Source organism: Euprymna scolopes, chromosome 19, assembly GCF_053919585.1.
Source record: "Euprymna scolopes isolate OS-2025 chromosome 19, ASM5391958v1, whole genome shotgun sequence".
Taxonomy (NCBI): Eukaryota; Metazoa; Mollusca; class Cephalopoda; order Sepiida; family Sepiolidae; genus Euprymna; species Euprymna scolopes.
Window position 1 is genome coordinate 148,259,238 of NC_136500.1, and position 21,463 is coordinate 148,280,700.

The 21,463-nt window shown below is 35.8% G+C and overlaps 1 protein-coding gene across 1 annotated transcript in view; it reads left to right on the forward strand.

The window, feature by feature from the left end:
- Nucleotides 1-3,167: 3,167 nt before the first annotated feature.
- LOC145240045 (uncharacterized) overlaps nucleotides 3,168-21,463 on the forward strand; it is a 35,237-nt gene continuing 16,941 nt past the window's right edge. The window contains exons 1-4 of the mRNA XM_080103637.1: nucleotides 3,168-3,402; nucleotides 7,499-7,582; nucleotides 14,589-14,746; nucleotides 20,604-20,652. Coding sequence (XP_079959763.1) covers nucleotides 3,219-3,402; nucleotides 7,499-7,582; nucleotides 14,589-14,746; nucleotides 20,604-20,652 — 475 coding nt within the window. The 5' untranslated portion in view covers nucleotides 3,168-3,218. The remainder of the gene's footprint in view (nucleotides 3,403-7,498; nucleotides 7,583-14,588; nucleotides 14,747-20,603; nucleotides 20,653-21,463) is intronic.

The following is a 21,463-nucleotide window of genomic DNA, read 5'->3' on the forward strand; positions in this document are numbered from 1 at the left end:
ATACTAAATTTCGAGTAAAACTAATGTTATCTACTTAATGTCGCAGTAATGAACATATTCAAAAATTACGAAAAACGATAAATTAGAAAATTAATTATTTACAAAAATAAGTTTTTGAAGACGATTAGCGAACATTGATTTTTGCTAAAAAAAAAAAAAGAATCCGGAAAGTTTGACTCGTAACAAGGGTGGTATTATTTTCTGAAATCTTAGGCCAATTTAGTAAAATTCAATTTCCGCTAATCGTCTTTAATAACTGTTTTCATTATTAATTGATTTTCTACCTTATCATCTTTCGTAATTTTTAGATATGCTTATCACTGCATCATGATAAGTAGGTACCTTTAGTTTTGCTTGAAATTCAATATTTCGAGTTTCGCTCTGATAGAAAACAAGTAGGTGTATCAGAATTTTTGGAAAATTTTTGACACCCCAACACAAAACTGTGAATAAAATATAAAAACTCGTCATTTCTCTTTTTAAAGTGGGTTGTTTATTTTCTTTATGGAATATACTTACAAAATAAACTATTAAAGTTGTTTAAAAAAATAATAGAAATATTATTTTTTATTTTTAAAAAAAAAAGTGTTTTTACAGAGTGCCAGCGTGCCTTCATGCAGCCATTTTTCTTACATATGAAATTAATTGAATTTTACGGGTTAAATTTTTTTCAATTTTTAAACTTTAAAAATCTATCAAAATTTTTCTATTGGTTCAATTTTTACGATATTTGCAGGGTCAATGTGAAATTTTATGTTCTTTCCAATAAACCGAATATAATATTTTAGACAAACGTTTTTTTTTAAATTCACCCTCCTCATTTTGAAATGTTTATTAAAATTTAAATAATTAATTTACTCACCAAAGTTTTATATATCACAAATTCAAGATAAAAGATCAATAAATAAAATATTCTAAATTAAAACAAAAAAAAGAATAGTTTTGTTCAAATTTACCTGTAAAGTCCAAAGTGTAAAACTGTTTTTTTTTAAAACCACGTTGATTTTTTTTAAGTGAATGCTAATGTTATGCTTAGATTGTTAAGTAAATATTGGACGCTGACAACAAATTTTTCTATTTCATTCAATGTTTTCTCTTTTTAGATATTTAAAAAAAAATCACTCGATAAAGTAGAAATAAAATATATTAATCAAAAACTCATGTATTTCATTAAGAGAATAAAAACAAATCGGTAGAGTGCGGTTTTTGTTTAACGGCACAAACTGATAAGTGAATGTGTTCATTTTTCACCTAAGGTGGCCCCAAAATACTAATTTTGGTTTACAGCACGCAATAGAAAGAGACATTAATTGTGGTGCTTCGAAGTCACTGGAAGATAAAGTTGAAGAAAATCAGACATTTGTCTTCTTTTTTTTTTTTTTTTTTTTTTACAAAGGCATCACCACATTATCAAGGCCCAGAGGCCACTCAAGGATAAGGGTTAAAGAGTGTACAGTAGAAGTTGGTCAATATAGTAATCATTAGTAATGAAAATTTGGTAAATTTAATAACTTATATGGAACGGCTCATCAAGAACCTTAGACTTGAACACAACCATATTGTAGTCAGCCGGAAAGCAGGAAAACGGAAGACAATTCCACAGGCGTGCAGTTCTAAGAAAGAAGCTTTGTTCATGGAATCTATGTTTAGGTTTAGGCACAGATAAAGAGTGGGGGAAATTATTGATAGTGTTTACAGCTAGACGAGTGTTTCTTGTGAAAGTTTGGCGAGGGGGGACCATAGATTGAAGCTCAGTTGAACACTTTCCATGAAAATAACGATACATCAGAGACAAACTCGCAACATCTCTTCTGTGAGATAGAGGTAGTAAGGAGGAGAAAAGGACATCTCCTACGAGGCTACGAAGTCTATTTTGAACTCTATCAAGGCAGGACAAGTCCTTTCTAGCAGCTCCTGCCCAGATGTGGCAACAGTATTCCATCCTTGGACGTACCTGGCTCTTATATAGATAGAGAATAGCATCAGCAGTGAGATATCTACTGGATCGATAGAAAGATCCCACCATTTTTCCAGCGGCCTTGGCAACAGATTTGATATACGTGCTCCATTTAAGATCAGGAGTAATGGTCAAGCCCAGAAGCTTGTCAAAACTTGAGGCCTCCTGAAGACGAGAGCCATTCATTTCAATTGATGACAAATGTGGATTAAAATGTTGATGATGTAAAGAGAGAAGCTTGGTTTTAGATGCATTAAAAGTAACCAGCCACTCCTTTCCCCATTGTACTACATGCTCAAGATCAGAGGAGAGAGAATTGGAGAGTACTTGCTCGTTTACTGTCTTAGATGTGGTACCATAAATGGTAGTGTCGTCAGCATAAATGTCTACAAATGATGTAAGGATATGATTTGGAAGATCATTAATGTAGATCAGGAAAAGAGTTGGGCCCAGGATGGATCCCTGAGGGACACCGGCATTAATACTGTGAGCTTCTGATTTTTGCCCCTCAACTACTACTCTTATGAACCTATCAGAAAGAAATGATTTAATAATTAAAAAGACTTTTCCAGCTATACCATAGCTAGAGATCTTATGAAGTAAACCTTTATGCCGTACCCTATCAAAGGCTTTAGATATGTCAAGAGCAATTGCCCTAGAAAGATTGCCACCGTCGAGAGAGTGAAAAACATCTGAGTTCGCATTTTTTTTTTTTTAGGAATCCTTGTTTAAAAAAGTATTTTATTTAAAAAGGACGCGGAATATAAGTATAAGTATGGATAAATTCACAACAATGAACAATGGAACTACCCATTGAATAGTATTTTTTATAGGTAAGTGATTTGGGGGGAATTTATATATATTTTTATAATCGAAGTAAGTAAAATTTCGGTGATTTTCTTTAAATCTTTTTAAAGAAAACCGATTTAAAAAAAAAAAACAAATATTGCATAATTTGCTATTAAACTTGTTATTTTTTTTTTTTAATTTAGTCTTTGCTCCTTTAATTGAAAAAAAAATAGGGTTTGAATTACATTTTTCAAGTAGTTATAAGCTTCGAAATATAGTGAGTGAATTATTCAAGTTCTTATCACACATTTTTAATGGCGACTTCTGATACACCTAGCAAACAAGCACAAAAAAATGAATCCCTTAGTAAAACGGAGTTATCCCCCTCAGATTAACGACGAGTTATAGACAGCGCCTTTTGTTGAATTTTTCGACTATAAAACGCGTACAAAAGCAAAAATGTTTTTTTCTTATGCTCTCTCAAAGGGAGACAACTGTTGATTGGCGCCAATTATTCATTCCGAATAAACGAAAAATGTCCAACGATGGCCGGCGTTTGTTGTATACGTTTAATCACCGATCTTTTTCAAGCCAATGGTTTTTGGCCACCCTCACTTGTGGAACGGCCCTCGGTCTTTTGTTACACAAACTCCAAGGTAATACAAATAACTTTTCTGATTTCCGACCGAATACATTTGTAGCTGTTACCATTTCTTTTTCACTATTATTATGAAGTTTTTAAAAAAAAAAAAGACGTACTTCTTGAGCGTGTTTTTCGATTAAGAATAAAAATGAAATATAACAATTTATTGAAAAAAAAGTCTTTTAGAATATTGGTCATAAACAAAAAACGTTTTATCTCATTTAAATCTTTGACAGTAGTTATAAAAGAGCGAGCACTTCCCCCGTGTAAACTTTGTATTTTTGCGATAAAGGAAAAAAAAAAAAAGTATGGTAAAGGTATTTATGCACTTATTGTACCGCGCTGAAATAATATTATTTAGAAAGTTATGGTACAAAAATGGGGTCCGAAAATCCAGCCGCGTTCTAAGTTCGGAAAAGGTGGGTTTACATGGTATGGTACTCTGTCACCGGTGTTGAGGGAGAATCTATCCCCTTTGAATAAAGTGCCAAGTTGTTAACTTCGAATAGAATGACAGAAAAGGTGTAAATAAATGCTACCAAAGGCAAGTGGCAAATTTGCCGTTTAGTTGTACAAATATTCTCGAACCAGGTAATTACTAAAAGGGACTCTTAAAGGTCGACACCGGTATCTTAGCAGAAGTTTTTTTTTTTTACATGTTTTGTTTCACAAACTTTAAAATTGAAATTGTAAGCATGTGATTAAATGTGATTAAAATTAACCATTTTGTTTAACAAATTAAAAAAAAATAATGCAAGATGAAGTTTTAAAATTATTAAATATTTTTTATTGGTAAATTTTTAGTTTACCGACCCCTCCGCGTTCACTTCTAATTTGTCGACTTTTATAGGTTTTCGGATACGCTGAAAACGAATATCGCATTTATTTTTTTGCGCAAACACGCAGTTATCACTATTTGAAGACATTCAGTATCCAACGTAATCACTATCATTTTTAATGGCGGCCATCTTGTTTTTCAATAACGAAAAATCGCCAAAAGAAGCTAACTTTACCACATGTAATTGGAATCCTCCCTCTCCACCACTGGCATTGGCGCAAAAAAAAGGTAAGGTTTATTGGAGTTGAAAGAGGTTAATTCCAACCAAGAAATCTTGAGCGAAAGGAAAGAACATAAAGAAAAGACCACAAATTAAAAACAGTATTTAGAGTAATATTTGTTAAAATAAATTGAAAGGTTACCTTTTACCTTTTTTCGTTACAACAGAACATCAACCACTAACCAGTACTGAGTACCACTAATTTGTTTTTTTTTTTTTTTTTTTTTGAGGGGTATTCGATGTTGCAGGCCACAAATCTGATAATCAAATCAGTCGCAAATTTACGGTTTGCTTGGTATTAACCCCTTTTAATTGAGCTAAAAAGTTTTCACGGGCTGTTTACAAAAGCATATTGGAAAAATGGTTCAACTGCAGAAGCACCTGTTAAAGTACACAAGTTCTATATTAGAATAACCCCCTCCCCCAAAAAAGAACGAAGAACATATGCTTTTGTAAACCGCTCGTGGAAACTTACTGACAGCAATATTTTTACTCTTAAATGAGGCGAAAACTTTATTTTATGAAAAATATTTCTTGTCATTTAAAATGTCCGCCATGTATTCATGCACCTTGTGAAACGTCAAGTGACTACGCGCATGCGCGCATTTTAGTAAGAAAGTGAAAAAATTAATATCCGTTTTTATATCGAGAAGCGGAAAAATATCCGGTGAGGTGGGGGGGGGGGGTCATTTCGGCATTGAAGCCGAAAAATGTTTTTGGGCCACGTTTTGGCTCTTTTGGCTGTTTTTGGCGTTTTTTTCCTAAATGGGAAACAAGATGGCCGCCAGCAAAAACAATAGTGATTACGTTGGATACTGAATGTCTTCAAATATGTATAACTGCGCGTTTGCGCAAAAAATAAATGCGATATTCGTTCTCAGTGTACCGGAAAACTTTTAAAAGTCGACAAATTAGAGGTGAATGCAGAGAGGTCGATAAATTAAAAAATACCATTTTATTTTATAATTTAAAATTAAAAACATTGACCAATAAAAATGAAATTTTGGATACTTATGTATTTTTGGTGCCGTGCTGAATAATATGTTATTTAAAAAAAAAAAACATTCTTAGTGAGGAGGTAAGGGTGTTTTGTAACTATTCTGTACTTCCACCTTACAATTTAAAAAAAAAAAAAAAAAAAAAAAAAAAAAAAGCTATCGTGAAACTTGAATTTAAACTGGAAAAAAAAAAACAACTATAAAAATAGCAAGATGCCATCTGCCATCGTATGCATTTGAGAAGAATACTGTAAAATTAAACCAAAATTTGGTGCTTATGCATTTTTGGTACCACGCTATTTTTAAATATTTTTTCAGGTTAAATTAAAGTTTCACAATATTTTTTATTGTAAGGTGGAAGCACAGAAGAGTTACAAAACACCTCCCCATGTTAAGAACAGCTTTCAAAATAATATCCTTTTAGCACAGTACCAAAAAATACATTGTACAATGGGGAAAGGAGTGGCTGGTTACTTTTAATGCACCTAAAACCAAGCTTCTATCTTTACATCATCAACGTTCTGATCCCCATCTGGCATCAATTAAAATGAATGGCTTTCGTCTTGGGGATGCCTCAAGTTTTGACAGGCTTTTGGGCTTGACCTTTACTCCTGATTTTAAATGGAATACGTACATCAAATCTGTTGCCAAGGCCACTGGAAAAATGGTCGGATCCTTCTATCGATCCAGTAGATATCTCACTGCTGATGCAATTCTCTATCTATATAAGAGCCAGATATGTCCAAGTATGGAATACTGTTGCCACATATGAGCAGGAGCTGCTAGAAAAGACTTGACAGGGTTCAAAATAGACTTCGTGGCCTGGTGGGAGATGTCCTTTTCTCTTTGCTGCAACCTCTCTCACAGAAGAGATGTTGCGAGTTTGTCTCTGTTATATCGTTATTTTCATGGAAAGTGTTTGACTGAGCTTCAATCTATGGTCCCCCCCCTTGCCAAACTTTCACAAACACTCGTCTAGTTTAAAACACTATCAATAATTCCCCCCCACTCTTTATCTGTGCCTAAACCTAAACGTAGATTCCATGAACAAAGCTTCTTTCTTAGAACTGCACACCTATGGAATTGTCTTCCGTTTTCCTGCTTTCCAGCTGACTACGATATGCTCGTCTTCAAGTCTAACGTAAACAAGTTTTTGATAAGCCGTTCCATATAAGTTCACAAATTTACTGAATTTCCATTACTTACGATTACTATAACATCCAATTTCTACTGTACACTAGTTAACCCTTATCCTCGAGTGGCCTCTTGGCCTTGATAAGTGGTGCTGCTTATTTAAAAAAATAAAAATGTATAGTTATATAACTAAAATTGCTTAAAAAGACTTCAGCATTAAACGACCACTAAAATTGCTATGCCGTAAAACCAACCAACATAAAAAATAAAAACATACGTAAAAAAATAGTCTCTAATTGAGACTATAGTACTCATGCAGAGAGTGATCCATGCTGAAATAATGTTATTTAAAAAGCCATTCTTAACATGGGGAGGGGAGGGTGTTTTGTACCTATTCTGTACTTTAACCTTACGATTGAATAAAAAAAGCATAATAAAACTTTAAACGTGGAAATATGATTTAAAAAATAACTCTGATCACTCTTTGCATTAGCACCAAGACTATTCTAAAATTAACTACGTTGTTGCCCCCTCAAGTGTTGGGAAATTAAAAAAAAAAAAAAAAAATGGGGAAAAATATATAAATATATTTTTTTTAAATTCTAATATTTGGGGGAGGGGCAACATATGCATATTTTTAAGTAAATTGAAGTTTTAATAGAAACGTGTTACATTTTTACCCCATGTAATACCGGGTATCCCTGCTAATCCAACATAAAAAGAAGCACTTCCCTATTTGTAGAGTGCAATATATGTATTAAAATTGTTTATAAAATGTGTATCTGTTGAAATGTTTTTTATATAAAATTTGAGTCGACATTAAATAATCCAAAATGGATTAGTAAGCTGTAAAACAAACCATTTTTTAGAAATAATGCTTGTTTTTTTTTTTTGTTTTTTTTTTTTTTTTTTGTTCTAGTGTTTGAGGCAAATCAAATGCAACAACAATTCTTATTTGAAAACTTTACGCTAATGAAAGCGTTCCTCTCAGCCATTGTCAGTGGTAAGTATTCATTCCGAAAATGAAAAAAATAATACACTTCTTTTATAATCAAGTTTATAATCTATTCTAGAACAATCCTATCTATTATTAAAACGACTTACACGTCATGAGAAGGTAGGTGATTGGAAGAGGGTCGGTTTCATTTTTGACTGGGAAATCGAGTCCTATTTTTGCCTCTAGTTTTATACCTCCTGCTGGAAATAAGTGATTTGCATATGTGTCTGATACCAGTTATTTAAAAGCGTCACTTTTTGGGAGGTTAGAATGTTCTGATGATGGTTAACTTGTAAGGAATCTTTTATCTTTGCAGTTCAAGTGCACTGGTTTATTATATAGTTTAGACTTGCGTTATTTGACACTGCTGCGGAAATGTGAGGAGCGATTCAGTTTTGTATATTGACTTGGGCACTGGTCATCCACAATCTTTTCCAATCTTGGTGGATAACACCTTAAATTTGTCGATCCATATACCCCAGTTGTGTTCTCTATTGGATTAGTTTTGGGAGGTCAATTATTCTGTCACTAGAAGGTTTGACCAAAGTTCTGTTAATGTCAGTTAAAGGCATAATTGGACTTTCTCTCATTAGACACTTAAGCACCTTGCAGTTGGTACTTTGTCTGCAAGGATGAGCCTTTTCAATCTCAGCTGGGATGGTCCCCTTTGGTGAGGTAGTCCTTCCATTCTGTTGACCAGTCATTGCTTGTTTGGGGTGCTTGTCTCCCTTTTCAGTCTGTAGACCCTCTTTTTTTTTTTTTTTTTTTTTTTTTTTTTTTTTTATTACATTTTCACCCCAAACAAGGCAAATTGCCACTTTGGTGTAGGGGGCTACTGTCAGGGGCAACAACTACTGGGGTACTATGTAGGGATTTGGGCAGCAAGGTGTCGGTTCACGTTACACTTGAACTTCTGCACGTCAGTACTGTTGGGGAAGCAGGGACCTGGAATGGAATTCCAGAGTCTAGCGGTTCTGGGGAAGAAACTATTGGAGTAAAAAGATCTTTTACATCTAGGGATCTCTACAGTGTGGGGGTGGGATTTAGCAGCCTGTCGGGTTTGTCGAGGGTGCTCACGTCGTGGGGGCACAAGTGATTGCAGTTCGTCAGAGCATTTACCACTAAAATACTTGTAGAAAAGGCAGAGGGATGCAACATTTCGTCGATGGGACAGAGGCTGAAGCTTAGATGCCAGTTCAGGGCCTATCAGGTTTGCTGATTTCTTTCTCAACAGCCAAGTCCAGCGGGGACCCGAAACAGATGTTCAGCATAGTCATTAGGACTTCCCGAGCAAGAGAGGTTCTCCGATTATGACCAGGAGAAAATCACCCAATTTCAGGAAACTATTGTCTTGAGGGACAGTAAGTATTATGTACAGTTGTCTTGGCATGCGGATAAGTTGTTGACGGTTCCTTAAAACCATCCATATTTTGGATCATGTGGTTGGGGGTGTTTCGACAGCAAGAACAAGAGGATTTCATCGAGGAGATCTTTGTGTCTCCTCATCATTTTACGAATTATACTTTGATTCCACATCAACCCATTCTTAAAACAGACCCTTCTTCTACGACCAAATTACGTCCTGTCTTCATTCAACTTCCATCTCTTAATTGTCATTGCTCCCAGGTCCACTCTGACCCGGAGTGGTAGTACCTGTTAGGGTCCCAACTATGGGTTAAATAGAAACCTACTTGAAAACAACAAATATATTCTATTAAAAAATTTTTCTTCAAAATCACTGGATTTGACATTAAATAACCTGAAAAGGGTTGATATGTCATAAAATAAAAACAACCAACCCAAATATTTGCGACTTTTACATTAAGATTTCTCCTCAAAATATTCAATAAACGACATCATAACTAAATTGAAGAGGTTAACTTCCAAATACTTTTATTTTTATGCCGAAAGAAAAATATGAATGTTTATTGAACGAAATAAAACAAACATTTTTTTTTTTTCCCCCCCAACAATTCTATTTACATATTTCTTTATATAAAATTCTGTAAATTTTTTTTATATCAGAATAAATCAGTTTTTGGTTTACAGACATGAAACTTAATATATAGGGTATTCGAACCCATGTGAAACTTTATATTTGGGTTTTAGCCGGGAAAAATTGGTGCAAAAGTGTGAAAAAAAATAAAAATTTTAATGGAATTTGCCAGATGGAGAGCTAACAACGGCATTACGAATGCATAACGTAATAGCTATTGGTTCATGTTTTAATTTTTAGCCTTGCAGCAAACGTCATCATAGCTCAGGCATTAATGTCAAAGGAAAAATTAAATCATAAGCTAAACGTTTTGGTTTCAATTCTCGGTGGTCACACACAAATTTTTTTTTTTTAACTTTTTAAATCATTACTATATATTGAGTCCAATATAATATAATAATAAATACGAAATCTGCATTAATCAAAATATCATATTTAAACGTATTTTACGACCGGGCAATGCCATGCAACCTGCTAATATATGTATGTATGTATATGTTTATAGGAAAAATGTTTATTCAATTATATGTCACCCTTTATTCATACCGATTTTAAAAAAACTTTATTTATGAAGCTCGATGTATGTTGAATATAACTACAGAGCATATACAAATGACAGTCTGTATTCCAAATTCCAACATGTTGTTCATCTTACCATTTATTTCTTTCAGCATGTTAAAATGTTCAATTCTTGACAGCACCTGTTTCGTATTGCAGAAACATTCATATAATTATGTTATTTTTTTTTATATTTTCCACTCTGACTCATCAGAAGAATAAGAACTCATTAACTTTAAAAGAAAAAAAATATGGACATGATTACGTAAATTTGCAAAGATCAGAAAAATAGTTGCAATTGTGTTTTATGATATTTATGCCATCTTTGATTTTTATGCAAAATATGCCTTACCGACATATTAATATGGTGCGGCCATGTTATAATTAACATCAAAAATATCTTGTATGATAATTTTTAACTTATTTATAAACTAGCGGGACCCGTGGAAATTCCACAGAGGACTGATTCATATGTAATATATTGATGTTGGCATTTTATAGATGTTCAGATTAGAAGAATGGTTGTAAGTGCGTTTTATGAAGTTATATTTAGAATAACTTCAAAGCTGGACCAGTTCCGTTCTAATCTTTTTGATAATTTTGACCCAGTAGCTGTACATATTTCTCCAATCATTTTCTGTTGTCTATTTCAGCCTGTCCTCAGGGGACTGATTCACATGTAATATATTGATGTTGGCATTCTGTGAATGTTCAGCGTAAATAGAGACGCTCTGATATTATTGTACCTATTTACTATGCCTCCCCACGGGACAGTTAGACACCAGGGTCGTTTTTTAACGTGTAGAAAAGGTACAACAATAAAAATTGTCTCAGTCATGAAGGATTGATCCTCCACCGAAAGAGAACAAGAAAATGAAGTGCAGCGTCTGAAGAACAGATACTACACTTTGATCTTGACCAAAAGGCCAATTCGACATTAAGAATTATTGATAAAATTATTTATAAAAAAAAATGGGTTATTTAGGTGCCATCAGCTAAAATCGAAACCAAAACCAAGAGTTATGAAGAATTCTTGATAAAATTAAATTTAAAAAATAGATTAGAGTGCCATTAACTATAATCGAAACCAAAACTTCTGAGGAATTCTTGGTAAAATTATTTATTAAAAAAAAATAGATGACTTAACTGCTATCAGTTATAATCAAAACTAAAATTATGAAGAATTCTTAGTAAAATTATTTAAAAAAAAAAATAGATGACTTAAGTGCTATCAGTTATAATCAAAACTAAAATTATGAAGAATTCTTAGTAAAATTATTTATTACAAGAAATGGAAGTACATGACAATTAAATAATCCGGATGTAAGTGTGATGCAGAAAATAACATGCTATCGTATTAATAGATTGTTAATATTTATTGTCTTAGATAATGTTATCAATGGTTAAATCTAAAATATGTGTATTTATGATTTTTTTTAATATGAAATTAATTTTTAATTCATTGAATTTGTTTATACTATTTAACTTATTTTTTCTGATCTAAATATACTAGCCTGGGTGCCCGACGTTACCCGGGTGTTTGGAGGTGTAAAAAAAAAAAAAAAAAAAAAAAAAAAATGGTAATAGGCAGGCAGACTCGAACCCGTGACACAAAGGCGGAAAAGAAAGTGCAAGAAAATATGTCTTACCGCTACTCCATAACGCGACCGGAAGTTCGGAACGTTAAAATTAGGCAAAGTCAATCCAACCGATATGATGACTTGCAAAAATGCCTCACAAAAAATCGACCCCTCCTTGTAGGAAACTGCCCAGTTGAGAGTGAAAGAATTGTTTTTTGGCCAATTTTTCAATATTTGTCGTCCGAAGGGTCGAGCTTCACAATGATAATGATCTCGTGAAAATCTTTCACCTCTGTCGAAAGTTTTAAGCAGACATACAGTACATAGCAAGCATACCCGGTGAACCAAGTGCAAGTGAAATACAAACGATTGCACTGAAAGGGACGGCTAGAATCCTGAAAAGATCTCTTGGTTGGACTCACTAAAATAGGGGTAAATGTCAGACATCTCGTTGGATGTCCCATCCCCTAGAAGAAAAAGTTTAAGAAAAATGAAAAAAAAAAAGGGACAGACAAGTGAGATTTATATTATGGATGTTTGGCCGTAACCTAATTATTACAAATATATATATATGTGTGTGTATATATATACACACACACACACACTCTTTTGGAAATGGGGTAAGATTATGAATATCTCCAGTATCAAATAATCCTTATATACTGAAATTTACTTTATGTATGAAAACCAAAGAGGAGGTGGGGGATATAACATGAGAAATATTTGGAATCGAGTCTCCCCTTATTATTTCAGATCTGAAACCATAGCAAGTTTTAGTCCTAGTCTTCCCTCCAAGGCCTGAAGTTTTGGGGAAGTATCAGATATTTTGTAATTCATATGCAAAACTATGAAAAAAAAATGACTATGATTAAAACATTGGTAAAGGTTCAGTATTTTTCCATCCTCAAAAAATCTTTTAAAATTACCACTATTAAACGTTTTTGAGGGTGCTGAAAATGAAAATAGCATTTAGAATTCCAGGAAACGAGTAGTTCCCAGATATGAATAAATTATAGTTTCAAAAAGTGGGGGATCACTTTTCTATATTAATTAAATGTAAAGTGAACACCCACTTTACAGCTGCCTTTTTGGGGAGATGTTAGGGGGGGGCATCTGTTATTTTTTTTTTTTTTTAGGGGTGTTTATTTGGTAATCGTGCCCTGGTAGACCAATACAAAACCTACTTTAAAAAAAATCTTGTTTTCTATAGGTTTCAGGTGTGCTGAAAACTAATATCACATTTAAATTTTCTGCAAATAAGTATCTTTCTGGATATTAAGCAATGTAATTCTTTGTTATGAGTGGTGTCCATTGTTGTACATGGAAGCATGCATTTTTTTGCTTAATACCCAGAAAAAAACTTTTTGCAGAAAATTTAAATGCGATATCAATTTTCAGCACTCTAAAACCTATAGAAAACAAATTCTTTAAGGTAGGTTTTGTGTTGGTCTACCAGACCATCATAAACACCACCTAAAAATAATAAGATGGTCCCCCCCAAAAAGTGGATGGATGGATCGATCGGACATACCTACCTAATCACTCCACCGCATAACAAACTAACCAATAAATTTGATCTCTTATAAAGTCACCAACACCACTGGTCACAAGTGCCCTACATGTGCGAGATCCTTCAAACGAGACTGAGAAGCCATTTCTGGAACCACATGATCATCTTTGCAAGCAATAGATGAACAGCATATCTCCCATGTGAAAACTTTTCTCTTATAAAAAAAAAAGTGAACCCATAATACCTGGTGTATTATTAACCTTAAACAGGCTATGCCAGCTTCCACCAAACGAGAAAGAGGGAATAGCAACTTCACAAGCGGTCATCAGTCGCATGTATGTCCCAATTAAGGAAGATAACATGCTTCAAAAGCATAAATGTCTTCAGCGACTTCATCATCACCAGAATGCAAAAATTTTACGTTACTAACATAAACTTGTTTTGCGTTGGCGAAAGTGTTTTCATTCTGATCGTACTTATTTTGATCATTTTTTTGTTTTAGCCAAGATATGTCAATTTAAAAGTTAAAAATCGCAAGAATTCTCTTGTCAACTTGATATATTAAGGATCTAAAGAAGATTCTCCAATTTAATAGATCCAATTTAATAGATCCCGCATTTTCAACTCCTGTCTCATCACTGAAATGTTGCATCCTTGTGGCTGCTAGACTTTGAAATTCAATCCCCTTTTCCTGCTACCCTGATCTTACTGATATGTATCTTGCTGCTCAACTTCCTACTCAGAGTACTCCTGTAAATATGGTTTCATATAGTAGTGCCTTACATCCAAGTAGCAATATGTGTAGTTTGGGATGAATAAGAGTTTTTAAAAAAATATCCTTTCTTAATTATCATAATTTTTTGCATGTTTAGGTGCTTGTGTAGATTAGTAATGTTTTCAAAACCAACACATTTCAGGTGAAAACATTACATACATATATCAAAATTAGTATGAGTTCCAAAAATTACAAAAAACTAATCCAGTGGAAATATAATTGCAAGTAAAAACAAAATTTATCGAATTGTCAAGTTATATCGTATATTTTAATGTGGGAGAGTTGGGTGGCCAATTCAGTATGATAAACAGAGTTATCTCCCTTGAATAAAATTATGGGTTCATATTAAAATATATCTAACACATCTACTAGATCATTTTTCATACTTTTTGGAATTTAATCTAATTTCAATAGAACACGTAAATAAATGTTTTCACCTGAAATGTGTTGGTTTAAAACATTACTAATCTGCACCAGTACCCATGTTTATTTTTTAAATCAGATTTTATATCGCATAAAACTTGCCAATACGAAATGCAGTTGTCTTCCTACATGTGGATAGTTTTCTTTTTTTTCCCCTTTTTTTTCCTTAGGAATGTTTGTCTGCAGTATTTTGAGCATGCTGCCACATACCAACCCGATGCTGCGTGCAACCATGAGTTGGTACGCTCAGAATTTTGAGAATAGAAGTTATATCTCCTGTGCCTTGGGGGGATTGCTTTTGGGTTCTGGAATGGTACTTTCAGGAAGTGTAAGTAAAAAAAAAAAAAAAAAAAAAAGTTTGATATTGCCTTTGTAATTTTAAAATATTAGAAAACCATTTAACGCAATAAAATATTTTATTAAATGATTAAAATCTTTTTTTCTGAGACATTTGGTGTGAGATATCTTTTCGAAGAAGACTTTTATTTTTTTCTTCATTTTTCTGGTGGAACATTTTATTTAATTCACTGGGAGTAAAATGCTCTCATTTTGTCACTGAAATGTTGTGAAAATGACACCCAAGATGACAACTGTAGTCCAAAGAATCCAAATAATACAAATACAGTAGAACCCTGGAATACAGCATTAAAAATTACTAACAAAATACAGTACAGTATATAATACACATGTATATCTCTATATAAATAAAATGAACTCATTTTTTCCCGCTGATTTTGACCTTAATAGGATTAAAAATCAAGATATTTCATGCAAATATAATATGCACAAACGGCAGAACAATATCTGAGGTGTGTTATAGGCTTATTATTTCTCAAATTCCTCAATAATCTTAGATTTCTATACTTTTTCTGCTGAGAAGTCACGGCCAAAATCGGTTAAGATCAATGGAAGTGGTAAAATATCTTCTCTCTAATAAATTCCTCCTCCCCCTGCCACCACTTAACACCATTTGGGGATCGTTCACAAGGAACAGTTAAGAGAACACCGGTTTGGCTTCGTAGTTCTTTCATGTGAAGTTATTTAAAATCACTAAACTAAGCTGCAGTGCTCTGTGGCATAGTGGTTAGCGTGCTGGACAATTCACATTATATTTTCACGTTCGCGCCGACCTACCGTAGTCGTTTTTTTTTTTTTTTTTTTTCCTAAACAACTGGAATGGACTTTTCTTGGTGGCCGAACTGTTAACGTTGCAGATGTTGTTTTTTTTGGGTTTTTTTTCACACTTTCTTTTCCTACTTTTACTCATGACTCCGGGTTTGATCCTTCCTACTTACCTACCATAACATTTTTTAAAACTCCCCCCCCCCCGTCCCAGAAACAAACACTCGGGCAACGCCGGGTACCCCCGCTAGTAATCAAATAAAATAAATAACACCGTAAGGAAGGGCAAATACCGTAACCAGGGTCAGGAAAAACATTGTATTCCACATCGTAACTTAAAAAAAAGTATTCTAGGGCCACCATATCTCTGTGGCACAAGGCCAATCAAAAAATTGGGGAGGAGGGGGTGTCTATGGTCGTTCTTGTCACTATGCCTTTGATTGTCTATGCTGATCCTAACTAGAGTTCTCATTTACCATAATACCACAAATACGCCAGGGGTTGTCTTACATAAGATTCTCAAATTAAACCGTGTGTGTGTGTGCAAAAAAATAAAAATTTGTAAAAATCATTTCACTAAAAGTCAAAATTTCATTGGAGTGGAAGGAAAAAAATTCAAAGAACAAACAAAAACGTGTTAGTAAGGTTCTCCCAACCCTTTCTAGATGGTAGACTGCCTACATTTTTCTGGCTTGATGGGGACAAAAAACAAGCAGGTTGATATTTAAATGGAGCTGAATTCTAGATGGGGTGGGGGGTATATATGATATTGTTCCAAAATGAGATCAATTAGTGGGATGGCCAATGACGAAAAAAAAAAAAGGGTGTGGCATCTTGGAGGTTTTCTATCGGAGGAGGAAGAGGAGCATTCACTCGGCTAGCTAAGAACCTAAACTAGACACGAGGCTTATCTTAAGGGTTCTGGAGTCTGGCAGGACCTGGAACCATGCGCACCATGCTCAAATGAGGAACACAAACTCTAACTTGGCACCTTTTTCGATCCTGATCAGCAAAAGATCCAACCTCACACTTCTCATTCAGTTGTGACATCCACACTGTTCTTGCTATGGCTAGGATTGTGAGAAACACTATACGTCTCTCCTTGTCCCACTGTCAGGTTGGCGTTGAGGATGACCTAGGATGTGTTAAGTGGGTGAAGATGCTCGGGACCGATACGAGCCTTCACTCCATTGACATATGCCCAATACTGTCGGAGTTTGCTGCATTTGAAGAATGCAACTTTTAGTGTTTCCTATTCTGGGATCGTGTAACGGGGACACTCGGGCAACCTCACTAGTCCAGCACTGTATGGCGTTTAGGGATAATGCATTTTGGACCAATCATTCGGCCAAGGAAATCTGAGTTGCTGAGATGACTCAAATATGGCACCCAGTTCCACTGGGACCAGATATCTTCCAACAACCCCATATGCTCCACAAGCGGGTTGTCAGCGCCCCCCCCCCCTCGCTTCACTAATTCCTTATACAATTCCTTCCTTGAAAGCCATGAAAGTTCGCTGGACCTTAGGAACTTCCTGAGCATGTAGATGAACTGCGTATAGCTCCATGGCCTGTGACGAGCCTCGACCGAGTGGTCAAGGATGAGGTCAGGAAAGACACCTTGGACCACAGGGTTTCATGCAAACTCTTCTGTCAGTGTTTGACTCGGGGAACACCAGCTTCTCAACGTCTTGATGACACCTCGTCGAGCAGTCCCAAACCTCCCTCACATCCAATGTCTACCCTTGTCCGAAAGAAGTAAGAATAGTAGTTACTTTTATTTTTTTTTTTACAAGGTGGTCACCACTTATCAAGGCCCAGAAGCCACTCATGGATAAGGGTTATTGTAAGTACAGTACGTTAGTGTGGATATTTAAAGTATCTACTTAAGGGGGCGGTTCATCAGGAATTTGTTTACGTTGGACTTGAAGACATCCAAGTTGTAGTCAGGAGGGAAGCAGGCAGACGGAACAGAGTTCCACAGGCGTGCAGTTCTAAGAAAGAAGCTTTGTTCATGGAATCTACGTTTTGATTTAGGCACAGATAAAAAGGGGGGAAAGTTTTTGACAGTGGACTCAGCTAGACGGGGGCTTTTTGTAAGCTTGGCGAGGGGGGACCAGAGATTGGAGTTCAGACGAGCACCTGCCGTGGAAATAACGATAAAACAATAAAACAATTTTAGGGATTTTATGTAATTTACCGGCAGAGGAAGTATGACCAGTCAGAGAATAAGAGGAAAGACGCAAGTGGCACACGCCTCTGCTCTACCCTTTAAGGAAACTTTCCTTTGAACCACGAGTTGACTGCGACTTGGACCTTTGACTGTATCTCCAACCAATTGATCCACATGGCTTCTGTGTCTTCTATTCCGCCCTCTAAGATCGTACAGACCAGATGCAAGTTGTTTTGAATTGATCTCCCCTTCATGACAGTTCTGCTCGGATTCACCGATAACAACCTGCAGCCGATTTGATAGGACCTTAGTCAAAATCTTTAGCTCTGTGTTTAGCAGAGTTATCGGCCTATAGTTGTCTAGCTCTTCCCTGCATCAACAATGTGATCACTCCCTTGGTAACTTGATCCAGAATGGGGCACTGTTCAAACCAATGGTTGAACACATCCATCAGTATCAACATCGATGACAGCCTCAAATGCAGTTCGTAGGTCAGACCTGCTTTGGCACAGTCAATACCTTCGGCTCTGCCACCCTGAAATGTTTCTGAAATCCATTGTAGATCTCTCGAGTCAATCCCAGGGTGCGTCCATGCAGGTACTTGATATACTTATCCGAGCAACACATGGAAACCTCCCTACACACATCCACATCGGAGTTCACAGGTTTGTTAGATACTTTTCTAAGTCTAGCCCTAACTACTTGGCCTTCATAATGCTCACTAGCCTCATGTCAAAGGTCTTGCTCAGCTAGTTCTCACGTTCCTAGCTAACAGTATCCCCCTCACCCACAGCCCTGACTAACTTTTCTTCTAGCTGCTTCTTTGTCCTAGCCTTATCTAGTGCGAGGCATTCGGCATATTTCACAGAAGTTCCTAATCTTAGATTTTAGGCTAACCCACCACTTACTCCTGGTAAATGCCTCCACTAGAGCCTTTTGGATAAGTTGAGCTAGTTTCACCCAGAAGTCTTCTATCTCTGGCAAGGAAGTGTTCACCTTCCAGTACCTGATAAGTTTGGGCCATTCCCTAATTTCAAATGGGCCATAACTAGTTTGATTTCAGTGGAAAGAGACATTTTTTTTTTTTTTTTTTTTTTACCCCATACAAGGCACATTGCCACTTTGGTGTAGGGGGCTACTAACAGGGGCAACAACTACTGGGGTACTATGTAGGGATTTGGGCAGCAAGATGTTGGTTCATGTTGCACTTGAACTTCTGTACGTCAGAGTTGGGGAAGCAGGGACCTGGAATGGAATTCCAAAGTCTAGCGGTTCTGGGGAAGAAACTACTAGAGTAGAAAGATCTTTTACATCTAGGGATCTCTACAGTGTGGAGGTGGGATTTTGCAGCCTGTCGGATCTGTCAAGGGTGTTCACGTCGTGGGGGCACAAGTGCTTGCAGTTTGTCAGAGCATTCACCATTATAATACTTGTAGAACAGGCAGAGGGATGCAACGTTTCGTCGATGGGACAGAGGCTGAAGCTTAGATGCCAGTTCAGGGCCTATCAGATTTGTGACTCTCTTTTGAACCTTGTCAAGGAGCGAGAGACTAATAGCCGATGCACCAGCCCAAATATGACAGCAATACTCCATACATGGGCGAATGGTTGCCTTATAGAGGTACAGGATACTTTTGGGTGTTAGTAGTTTTCTAGCACGGTAGAGAGAGCCCACCTTCCTTGTTAGGAAGAAATCTGTTACCTCTTTTAATTGGCATCCTATCCAAATATGTATCTGGGTAGGAGTCAACGCTATTGGTCCACGTCCACATCTCCTACTCCGGGTGCGGAATCTGTCGGCATCTAACCATGAGATCAGTCAGGCTGGTTTTGCACCTCTTTGACTCTCTAGCTTCTACCTTGTCTATCCTGGAATCAAGAATGATGTTCCATTCCCCCACTAAAACTGTGCTTCAGCCCCGCCACAAAGTTGTCAAGATCACAGAAAGAGACCCTCTATCAAGTGGTACTAGCGAAACTGCAATGACTCTAAACACGGTACAGTGATGGGTATACCTTGCGTTGTGCTCAGTTCTTCAAGGGAAAGGGTCTTTGTCCTTGATTAGGTCTATTCTTGCAGCCTTCAACATCTACCAAACCGGGTTTTTGTGGCTGGCCGGCAACCTGGTGAAGGATGTCATGAAGGTGGTGGGAGTTTCAATATCCTTTCCCTTATCTGCTGGAGGTCTGACAGGTTTCAGATTTCTCTGCTGGAGCAGAATGTCAATGCCGACAGATAGAGGGTCTATATAGCATATGCCCCCTCCCTTGAGTTAAAAGGGAGGGTTTTAATCTTTTCAAGATGGTGAGGAGGAGATGCTAATTGGCTTCTCTTCCTCCTTGTTTCCTCGGGACTAGGGTGGAGTGGTCGGTGTGGGAGCGAGTTTGGTGCTGAGACCAGTTTCTGTGGAGTATGTGCTTGGATGTTCTGGGAGTGAAAGATTGTGTGTGTGCGGTATAAAATTTCACAGGAGGGTTGGAGCACTTTTTCCTCATCCTTGTTTTTTATTCTTTTGTATTTGGATGAATCAGGGAGAAGCAAATTTTTTGGGGGTCTCTTTCTTGCTGTCCATCTCATCTGAGGAGCTGAACACGTGAAACATCTTTCTAGGCTGAAAATAAAATTTTGTATAGATTTCAGAATTCAACCAACTACACCTGGAGAAAGTCGGAGGTTACATTGATCAAAACATTGTGAAAATAACACAAGATGAGAACGCTAGTTACAAGAATCCATCCAAATCAATCTTCATCTCATGAATTCAGAAAAAAAAAATCGGCTAGTCAGAATCAAAGTTTGATATGCTAACTTTAAATGCTATCTAGGTCCAACTTTTAAAATCTTACAACATTTGTTATGCGAATTTTAATGTAAAAATTATTTTTTTTAGTGTCCAACTACTTTGTTTGTCCAACTTGGTGCTGGTATTCCCAATGCAGGTTAGTACCTTCCATTTCTTTATTTCATTTTTGTTTGCCTTTTTTTTTTTTTTTTTTTTTTGCTTTTCCATTAAGTGAAATTTTCACAATCTACAATGTCTGTTAACAAAATGGCCAAGATCAAAGTGTAGTATCTGTTCTTTCAATTGGAGAGATCCTTCATGACAAACAATTTTTATTTTTATTCCTTTCTCCACGTTAAAAAAACAACCCTGGTATCTATCTCTGTCTCGTGCGGAGGCAAAGTAAATAGGAACAAAATATTTAATTTTATATATTATATTTCTCTTAGGTCGTGTGTTTGTCTGTTCTATTTTTTCTCTTAAACTACTGGATCAATCTGACTGAAAATTTGTATGGGCCTGTGTTATAAGGTGCATCATGGTATTATAGTATCTATTCAATTCTCAGATTAATTCACGATTATTATTTAATGCAAAAATGAGCACAAATTTAACCATATTCGACCATCAATTCGAAATCAACTAAAAAGTCTAGCAAGCAAAAACAAGTCCTTCATTCTTACAGACTATTATTTTCTGAGAATCTTACATGTTCATCTCTCGTTTGGCAAAATTCTCTTAAGGAAATTGTCGTTACCAGATCAGACTGTTTGAAGATACCAGTTTCCTGACTAAAATATTGATATTTTTTTCTTCTTTCCCTTTGCAAAACTGACTTCTGTTTGGCAAAGTCAAAAAAAAAAAATTTCCTCTACAAAACCAAACCAAACACCATGAATTAATATTTGAAGACCTTAAGAATTTGAAACATAAAACTTGACCGTATTCGGCATTAAACAGCTCTCAAA